The following is an 11,014-nucleotide window of genomic DNA, read 5'->3' on the forward strand; positions in this document are numbered from 1 at the left end:
CTTCCGTCTGACTCGCATGGCACATTTGATTTGAGTTGCTAAACAAAGTTGTCAAGTGTTAAGTGTGTTACATACCTAGTTTGTGATTGTTTGGGTGCAGGTACATAAGACATGTTTGTACTAAATTACAATGCTTCTTTTAACAATGGGTTCATGTTCATTCCAAGCATAGTGATTAAATGCAGTAAACAAAAAATATACTGTGGTTAACGTAAGTCCTACAATGTGCAAGAACATTATCTAATATGGGCACATAAAGTGGAGTTGCACTTTACAAGGTCAGGAGGTTTGGTTAGTCTTTTTAAAATATTTCTAGTTGCTTTCCAGTGGTTACAATATCTAAATGCAACTTTGTGTTTTCAGATTTCATATTGTTATCAATTCAAAGAATTCAGCTTCTCCGCAGGACTCTCTTCCGTTGGTACAAATTCAGAAACCAGATACATATCACCTCTGTTCCAGTGTGCATTTTCCAAGATGTTAAAGTTTACCAACCCACATGAATGTAGAAGCACTGCTGGTACCATACACTTCAATCATTTAAATGGCAGCAGGAGGGAAGAGAATAAATGTTTAGATTAAGTGCCAGTAACAGCATGGCCCAACTTTATTTCCTTTCAAATAAATGAGAATTAAAGTCTTATCAGTGTACTTTTTATCAGCATGATGCTTCTTAGCCACTCCATTTGCTGTGTTACTTTCAGCCTATACAGTTCGTATTCTCAGACTTCATATCTGATGACTCCATTTTACTCCTGCAACATTCAACAATTAAAGACAGAACTAAGTTAATTAAACTTGCAATATCCAAGAACAAATGTTTAATTGGGAACAATTAAGAAAAACACTTAATATAAATTTGTTCATGATAACCTCACTAAAATAATGTTGCATGTTAAGATGGAACTGTTTAACTCAATGCCAGCAATTATCACAATGGACATGTTATTTGGTCAAAGTTTACATTGATAAGTTGAAGCCGACAGTCTTCTTCTGCCACTGGAAGTTCCTTCAGCAAGACCAAAAGCTTTTCATGCTAATCTGATTGATGAGGCCTTTTCACAGTGTTTGCAGTGAAGTAAGTGGAAACAGACTTTCATGGGACATGAACCAATTGCTATTCATCACAGCATCCAACATATACAGTGCTGAAACTCTTAACTTCTTTAACTTTCATAATGCACTATCTTAGTGATGATTTTAGACCAGGAATAAGTCTTTTAAATACTCAAAATGTGGAAAAATTCCAGATAGTGTCTTAAAAAAAATACTCTGAGCCTACATGATCTACATATTAAATAGCTATAAAGCTAAGTGCTAAACAGAAGCACATCTTGGAAGAGTCAACAGCAGAGGTGTTGTGCTTCAGCATTTGCTTGCAGCATCTGGCAGTGGATAGCAGGAAGTAGGCAAGACAATCATTGAGCATCCTCTTCTGTCTGCTTTGTAGTCACTTCTGTGGCACTGGCATTAGCAGCAGAGTTCAAGACCTCTCCAAAGTCACCCCCAGCGGGCTTGTTTACCCCAACCTTATACTGAAGAGATTTAGAAACTTCAGATTAGCTTCTTTAGAAATGCAAATACAGTTAAGTCTGGAATAGTTAAGATATCAAGTATATTACTATTCTCAGAAGCATTCTCAAGAAGTATCCACAATTAAAAAGATACCCCTCCCCCAAGGTCAAGCAAAGTCAAAGAGGGAGGAGATCAGGGGCTGCAACATCTAAGGCAGACATTAACATGTTAAGATACATTTCTGTACTGTTTTATCAACTAGGTAGAAGACTATCAAGGACTGCACAATTCTGAATAGGGCATTGCCCCCACTCAAGAAATCTCATTCAGCGGGCAGCTTAAATGCTAGTCAGCAAGACTTCTTTACCATGTACACTTTAATATATTTAGTATACTGCTTATATGTAACGACATCTTCTCCCCCCCCCCATGTTTTTCTTGTTTCCTATGAAAAAGCTCAGAGCAATCATAATATTGCAAGTGTACAAAAACTGATCAGATCATGATACATGAGTGCAATATGCCTCAGATACACATCTAGGGGGCCTAAATGCAAGAGAATTTTGTTGTGCATGAGAAATCTAGTTTCATATTCATTCGTTTGTATGGCTTGGGGAGAAAAAACAGTGGATCTATAGCATCATCTCTGGAAGTTTCTGAAACCAAAAATACCCTGGTCAAATCCTTATGCCCTGTGTAACACCTTGTGCCCCCAGATAAGGTTAGACCTCCTATTCCCTGCCCACCAGATGTTCACATGCAAGCTATAACATAAATCTCTATGTAGGGACTCATCTTCAGAAGTGAACTAGACCAGTATTCTTGTTATATATTTTCAGCTCCCAAGCAGTAGCCACATTAGTCTGCTGTAGAAAGAAAGGAGTCCTGTGGCACCTCAGGAACTAGCAGATTTAATGTAGCATAAAGTTTTGTAGACTAAAACCCACTTCATTACTCTGTGCCATAATAATACTCTTTCATGCTGATTACTGTTTTGTAGCTTTTTTTTCTTAGATTGCTTTTACAGAAACTTCATTTTGTTTCTTTCCGGAAGCAGCATTCAAACTAAATTCATTTTATTGTAAGAGGAGGTATGTGTACACATTTATTGCCAATCAATACCAGAGCTGAATGTCTTCCACAAAGAAACCAACAACCAAGATCAACCACATTCCTTGTTTTAGAAACAGAATTGATAGTTAGAATTTACCTTTAAGTTTTCAACTCTCTCTTCAAATGACTTGAAAGTTGGGGAATTCCTAGTAGGAAAAAGGTAGTTATCAGATTTTTCAAAGATCAAACCACAAGTACACTCACACTGGCAGATTATGATAACACACATACCTAGTGAACAACAATATGTTTAAAACTGCAGCTGTGGTGCTGTAACTTCAGTAAGATGCTTTGAAATGTACAGTATAGACAGAAGAACTGGATTTAAACTACTGCAAGGCTGATTCTATGTATGTTTGCACAGGAGCCAAGTATGCATTGGGTTGCACAGTTAGAAATATATCCCCTTTCCATACTTTAAATAGTCCAGTTCCAATGGTAGAGTCAGGATATGTTTAGTTTCAAATACAGAATACTGAAATTGAGTAGTTTTATACAGATAAACCTAGCAGGCACGTCTCCCTTTCAAAATAATTAATTACAGTTTTTAGCCTGGTGGAATCACACAATTCAAGGTTATCCATTCCTCCTCAGATTGGTACATAGAAAATTTTCTTAGGTATCAATAGAGCTATGCATACATTACCTCATAGCAGGCATGCTAATTGAATGCTGTAGACAGCGTATACTGAACGGCAGCATTAAGAGAAAGGAAAATTAATCAGATTGTGAAGAATCGTGTTTGTCCCTGCCAATTCCATGCAGCGACACATTAACATGAGAACACATTTCCAAAGTACTGAAGATGACTGTTAGGCATGCATCAGTTTTGTCCCCATGCATGGACCAAGGACAGCTGTGGCAACATTTAGTGCATGCTGGCTTATGAGGAATCCTTGGCAGTTCTCCTATAATAACTGATCAGAGTTAGTCAAGCAAATGTCACAAGGATTGTTCATGTTTAGATTAGGATCATTTTTTAATGCATCCAAAGTTTTGCTAGAGCTCATGCATGTGAGTAAGATTATTAACCTTGATGTGCTTTTCATCTAGCCTTTGCTACATTCTTGACTAGAACAGGAGTGCTTTTAGAACTTAAGTATAAAGAGGGTAATCACCACAGCCACCCTTGTTGGGTACATTATACCCTGCATATTTTAAAAAGGGGGATCAAAGTTGAAAGGAGTCCATGACAGAAACTGTCAACTGAATGTGCTTTCAGCAATGCAGAATAGCTGCTGCAACAGCCACAGATAATCACCCCATTCCCCCACCCCCCAATTTTATTTGTCTTTTCCAACAGAAATTTGAGCGGGAACTAGAAAAAACCTCCAATAAAACAATTTTTTTTTGAGTAAGCAAAATATTGTTAGACAGTTTTAGTCACTCATATGTGCCGTATGGAGATTTTTATGCAAAACAATTTCCTTCCCTTCAGAGATTCATCTGTGTCCCTCTGCGGGTGTCTTTCACCAGCAGGTGAAGGCTTTTTTGTATTGTTTGGCAAGCTCCCAATAACGGTTTCCATGTTCAAATGTTTTAATGTTTTTTATGTTGACTATCTTGGAGACCCTGATCAGGTGGAAAGGTGGCATAAAAATGTTTCAAATAAATAAAGCATCAAATAATGATTCCTGCATATGCTATAAACACAAAGTTGGGTCTACACCACAAGGTGTAGGGCTTACAGAGAGGCTATGTTATTTTAGGGTTGCCAGGTCCTTACCTCCTACTGATGGGGGATGGGAGGGTGCTCTCCGGGACTGGGGGGTCAGGGCAAGATTCCACAGCAACGCTCTGGTTTCACCATAGAGTTTTGTCCTCAAACCAGAGCAACACACAGCAACATCCCCATGTGATGATCTTACTTCCACATGATGTCATAGCATCAGGGACGTCCTTGCACAATAGCCCTGTTTTGGGAAGAGGCTTCCCCCACCGGTCAGCTGGCTGGCAGCAGGCAGAAGCCTGAAAAATGAGGGGAACCCCTGCCTGGACTGGGGGTCTGACAATCCTATTTTATTTGATTTTCAATCATCACTGCAGTCTCCCCTGACCTGTGGAACATTTTACTTGAGATGGTCATCTAGTTGTCCCCGAGAAGTTTCAGGACAAGAGGCAGTCTGCTTAAGGAAAGGCAAAATCCAACATCGTCCACTAACTGGTATATATTTTCAAGGATATGTTTATTCTATAAATGCAACTAATTTTATCTACAATTAATTTGCTGTAATGAGTAAGATAATATGCTACTCACGTGTTTAATGTTTCCTTGATATCAAAATATCCTGCTTGTCCTGTTGTGACTGTATGAGACTGTAACTCTCCAAATACTGCATTTCTTTTTATGTACTGTAAAATTTGTGTTTTCCCCTACTTCTCACATGGCAAGAACTAAGATATAGGTGCCAAGGTGACAGTGTGCAGCTTCTCTCTCCAAATGTACCCAATTTAAACATTTTATTGGTAAAATCAGAAGAAAGGAAAAAGCACCCTCTCACAGACCAGCCAGCACAAACAGCAAGACCACATCAACACAGGAATGTTAAATGTTTCTCAAATACAAGTACTTCAGAACACTCATAAAATGATAGGTTTCATTTGCTTCCAAGTTTCATTTGCTTTCTTAAAGTTTTCCAGATATTGTTCTCTTTGGTTAAACAGGAGTCTTAAGGCAGTTAGCAACCACAGGTCTGCTGTGATCCATGCCTTCCCTTGACCTATACACTTTAGATTTCATTTATCCCAAAGTCCTACATCGCTCTAATACATACACACTCTTATAGTCTGTCAGCAGAATGAAATACTTAAAATGGATTTTAGCACTCAGGAGTCCCATGATGAGATCAGAGTGGGAGTTAAGACGGCTGGAGAGACAGTGGTGACGAGTTCGCGACGAAGCCACAAGAGCATCTTATAGGACGTTTATGAGATCCTATGAGATGGCAGTCAAGGCTGCAAAGAGGGTGTTCTTTGCAGAGGAGATTGCGTCCGCTAGCTCACGCCCAGCCCAATTATTTAGAACAATTCGGTCTAAAACAGTTCTGCCTCAGGGCAGCCCAAAGGAGAGGGAATTGGAAATTGGCTGTGAGGCTTTTGCGAGCTATTTTGCGGATGAAGTCTTGACGCTTCGCCGTGACCTCCCCGCCACGCTTGAAACAGTGAGTGAACTCAAGGCCCCTTGCACTTCTGCGTCGGTTTTGGATCATTTTGACCTGCTCAGCCTTGAGGAAGTTGACAGATTACTTGTAACTGTACGCCCAACCACATGTACCCTTGATCCGTGCCCTTCCTGGCTCATTAAAGCGGGCCATAAGGGGTTTCGAGGAGCTCTTAAGGAGATTATCAGCAACTCTCTCATTGAGGGACGGTTCCCGGGAGGTCTCAAGGAGGCGATGGTCCGTCCTCTCTTGAAAAAACCATCTCTGGATCCGGCCAAATTGGCCAACTATTGGTCGGTTTCCAATTTGCCCTATTTGGGCAAATTGATTGAGAGGGCGGTGGCGGTACAGCTTCAGGGTTTTCTGGATGACGCTTCTACTCTTGATCCCTTCCAGTTCGGTTTTCACCCAGGTCACAGGACGGAGACAGAGTTGGTCACTCTTACTGATGACCTCCATAGGCACCTGGATCGGGGCAGGTCAGCGGCATTGCTGTTGCTAGACCTGTCGGCTGCAGTCGACATGGTCGACCACCAGCTGCTTGCCCACCGCCTCGCCAACGTGGGAATACAGGGACTCGCCTTACAGTGGCTTGTCTCTTTTCTCCAGGGTCGGGGACAAAGGGTGGTGCTTGGGGAACAACAGTCCGGGAGACGCCCTCTTGAGTGTGGCGTACCCCAGGGCGCAGTACTGTCCCCAATGTTGTTTAATATCTTTATGCGCCCCCTTGCCCAGGTGGCTCGGAGGTATGGGTTGGGTTGCTCCCAGAGGAGATCAGGGCCCTGTGGGACCTTTTACAGTTCCCCAGGGCCTGTAAGACAGAGCTCTTCCGCCAGGCTTTTAAATAGGAGCCGCCACTACTGTCACCATCAATGATCCTGTTGAATGCCTGGATCCTAGGTCTGGCCCAGTTGTATCGCTAGGCCCATCGGCACGAGGGATGATGATTAGATGAAGAACGTGGATTTAGATCTGGAAGCACGCCATCTAATCTTCAGTACTGCAAGCACTTTACTGCTAATTGTTAATTTATGTCTTGAATGAGTATGTGTTTTATGTAGTTTTAATAATTTTTATGGTTATGCCAATCAGGTACATTGTACCGCTTTGTTAGCTGCCCTGAGCCTGCTCGCAGGATGGGCGGGGTATAAACATAATAAAATAAATAAAGCAGCATTGTAGAAAGCAAAAGGACCATTCTTTTCCACTATTAACTTAAAATATGCCAAATTACGAAGTCAGCAGCCTCCTAGTAATTTATTTTAATATTGATTACTTAAATTGATTTGTCCACAGAATGTTTGTGGATCAAGAACGGGCCTTCTTAAAAGTTTACTTCTCCACTCAAAGAACAATTACCTTGTGGGTTACACTGCCATAGGATGCTGTGATCTAGCATGGCTGCTCTTATGTACCACAGTCCCTCACATCATCTATTCTTAAGATATATTTAGCTTCATACCTACCAAGACAAAAGATTCACCAGCTTGGGTACAAATCCAGGCATCAATTGTTCTTGAATGTACTGGATTGCTACTGTGATAGATACTGAAAGGGGAATCTGCTACTGTAACTGTTCACTAGTAATACACGCTAGGCAGATATAAGCAAGCAAGTAGGAGTTTCAGGTCACCCCTTCATACTAGAAACAGCCTTACACCCCCCACCCAAAGACTTACATTTCCTCAAGGACTTAATTTAAATTAGGCTATTTAGGACTGTCTAAAGCACAATTTCCAAAACTTGAATACCTATCATTAAAATCCATCACTTATGAACACCCACTTGCATGCTATGCAGTTGCTACACAGCAACTTCATCGTCTTACCTAAAGGAATGTGTAAAAGCCTGTACTCTGCAGAATACCAAGCAAGAAATAATAAGAAAAAAAGCTCTAGCAGACATGAAACTGAACTTTTTCTACAGTTGAAGGACTAAAGGTATATAATGTAACAATCTACTCTAGACTTGAAAAAATATGGCAACGATATAGGATGAGTTGCTATTCCTGCTTTATTCAGCAATATTCTGGTATTCCAAAGGGACATTGCTCATTAAAAATAAATTAGTTTTGAAAGACGCAGAGCCTCACTGAAGCCCCAGTTCCCCTTTCTACATGAATCTAAACTCTGCAATGTAAGTGTGCACAGTATACTGACCCTACCAACATACAGCTGTTATCTGCACAAATATGAGTTATGAATTGAAAGATTAGTATAATATAATTATTTTCTTTATAGAAATTTTTAAAAAGAGTCACAATGCAATTATGTAGAGGTACTCCAAATTAAGCCTACTGATTTCAGTGGGCTTATGTAAAAATACTTCTTCACCAGATTTCATGCATGGTCTTTTCAATATCCAAAATAAGATTATGACAATGCAAACATAACCTAAGAATACTTCCAAGAAACAAGAGTTAAGAACTACAATTTATAAATTACTCCATGAGACAAGTTCTTTAAAAATCTAGCATCAGAACAACATCAAATCATTTTTTTTCCCAGACTAATCTCACTAAAACTACAGTCATCCAAACAGCAGCACAGTGAAAGCACAACGCTGTTCAGAGGTTTTACAAGCCACACAGAGAACAATCTGAAAGGAAAAGCGTTTCAGTTGCAGGTGCTCAAAAAGCTCTATTTCTAAGGGCCAAGATACATGCAACTCACAAGGCAGTTTCAGAGAGCTGGCTAAGAGCTCCTGCCCCTGAAGGCAGCTATTTACTCCCAAACTCAGATTGGACACACCCCACCACACTATTCCCACAGTGAACACATCTGAAGAAAGGGGGCCACAGCAAGGCAAATGAAGAAGAAAAAGATCAAATGGTGCAAAGAAAAAGAAATCTTTAATAATCATACAACCCCAACATTAAGTATACATGGGGTTGTATAATTATTAAAGATTCTTTTTCCTTTGCACCATTTTGTCATCTTCTTCACAATTAATGGGCAGCAAACAGCTGCCTTTGTACTACAGGTGAGGGTAGTGTTATTTCTGCCTTTGTCTGTCCCCTGTTCAATGCCCTTAACATTCAAGGAGACTAGTCTACCAATATGTAGACCGATCTTGATAGGACAATGGCCTGAATCAATATAAGGCAGCTTCATGTGTTCACCTTCTCCACCCCCTCCCCAAAATGCTGCTTCCACAAATCTTTCAAACTGTGCTGTATTTCATCCTTGAATGTAGTTGTTCTCTATTCTCAAGTGTCAACACCAATATCCCATTAATAAAATTCAAGAGAAAAACTGAAGACATACTTCACATCTTCCAACTTCTTCGTTATGGCAGACCCAACCGATGAGAAAGCAGCAGAAGCTTTCTGCCCAGCGTGAGACAATGTTTCCGAAGTCTTCTTATACCTATATTCAGACACACAGACTCAAATTACTACAGTTCTAAGTGTTTTAAGATCAGGCACAACCTGCAGGTGATATTTCACTTCTAGTGTACCAGGCCTTTTTTCTTTTTAAAAGCAAACACTCCAAGGCAAGTTTCGCAACGTAAGCCTATTCACCCACCGCCATTTGATACGCTTGGAATTTCTATCCTGCTTCCCTTCCTCCTTAGGATAAGGAAGTCTGAACTTATACACACACTCACAGAGATATATATTTTTAAATGGGCACAACTGCCCACAGCAACCAAGATTTTCATGAGGTAACACTCTGAATCATGGTTGTGGAAAGCGCCATCAAGTCACAGCTGACTTATGGTGACCCTGGTGGGGTTTCCAAGGCAAGAGACGTTCAGAGGTGATTTGTCATTGCCCACCTCTGTGTCATGATCCTGATATTCCTTGAAGGCCTTCCAACCAAATACTAGCCAGGGCCAACCTTGCTTAGCTTCTGAGATCTGACAAGAATCTCAGAAAGAAATATGTTTATATTAATAGCCATCTACCAACAAAGAGGAATTTATGCTAAGGGCAAATCAACGAATGCCACATTTTAGCATCTGACATCTGGAAGAGGTTATATGACTCACATATAAAAATGCAAAGTATTCTAATGCTTTAGCCCATGTAAGACAACAACAAGATGCCATTTTGAATTAGGGTTCCCAGGTCCCCTCACCGCACCAGTGGAGGGATTGGGGGCGGGGGGTGTCCCAGGACTTTGTTGACATGTCATCGCAGCAGCAACGCTCTGATTTAAAAGAAAAACTCTATGGTTTTAGACCAAAGTTACCATAGAGTTTTGCCCTCAAAACCAGAGCCTCGCACAGGACAATCCCCAATGTGATGATGTCCCTTCCAGGTGACGTCATCACATCAGAACACCCCACCCAGACGTGGCTGTTGGTGGGCGGGGTTTGCCCCACTGAAAAGCGGGGCAACCCCCACTGGAACCTGGGGACTGGCAACCCTATTTTGACATTACCTTGCAAATATTCACAAATGCAATCGCTGTTTTGGACAGCTGTTGCCTCACTGGAACAGTGACCTATCAAGTTAAACAATTAAGGGAATACCGATCGCAACACAACATGCCTGTTTTGGTTTGTTGTTGTTCAGTCACACAGTCGAGTCCGACTCTTCGCAACCCCACCAGCCACAGAACACCAATGATCTTGCCAAGTTAGGCATTAAAGGTCAGTTCACACAATTAATAGGAAAAGCTTAGCTGTGTGATTCTAACTGTAGCATTCCAGGCACCACTGTATTTGCCATGTCTAATCTTTCCTAAGAGAGCCAAACTACACAATAAGTTATTTAACAAACTGGGTCTCGGTTCCCCAGACTCAGCTTGCTTTCCATGCAGCCACACAGTAGCCACAGAGGAACTTCTTTTTAAAGCACTGCAGAGGCCTGATTTGGCTTTGGACCATGCTGTGGGGGGGGGGGATTTCTGCTTCCCCCTGCACTATTTTGCTGACCCGAAACATCTCCAGAGGGGAATTATTTGCCCCCATTTTGAAGCTGCAAACATACAGCTTAAGCAAACAGCATGGAAAGAAGAAGGCAGAAGTCCTTCCCCCACAACATACCACAGTCCCGAGCCAAACTGGAAGAACCTGGACCTGGCTTGTTTTAAAATGTAACATTTAGTTTGGTGCTCTGACTCTGCCAGCTGTGAAAAGTAAACTCATCTGTGTCAAAACTGAAATATTATAGGGAAATACAGAAACATACGCATGTGTTGCCGTTACATCCTGCCACCCTTTGGAAAGGTTCTGTTTCAGCTCCTGCAATGTATTGATTCCCAATTTTTTCTTTA

The 11,014-nt window shown here is 41.1% G+C and overlaps 1 protein-coding gene across 1 annotated transcript in view; it reads right to left on the bottom strand.

Annotated features, from left to right (window-relative positions):
• Window positions 1-804: 804 nt before the first annotated feature.
• Window positions 805-11,014, bottom strand: part of TPD52 (tumor protein D52) — a 28,384-nt gene continuing 18,174 nt past the window's right edge. Inside the window, 4 exon segments of the mRNA XM_015425431.1 lie at window positions 805-1,535; window positions 2,726-2,774; window positions 9,056-9,157; window positions 10,930-11,014. Of these exon segments, the coding sequence (XP_015280917.1) occupies window positions 1,419-1,535; window positions 2,726-2,774; window positions 9,056-9,157; window positions 10,930-11,014 (353 nt within the window). The 3' untranslated portion in view covers window positions 805-1,418.

This window comes from Gekko japonicus, unplaced genomic scaffold, assembly GCF_001447785.1.
Source record: "Gekko japonicus isolate JY-2015 unplaced genomic scaffold, Gekko_japonicus_V1.1 scaffold301, whole genome shotgun sequence".
Lineage (NCBI taxonomy): Eukaryota > Metazoa > Chordata > Lepidosauria > Squamata > Gekkonidae > Gekko > Gekko japonicus.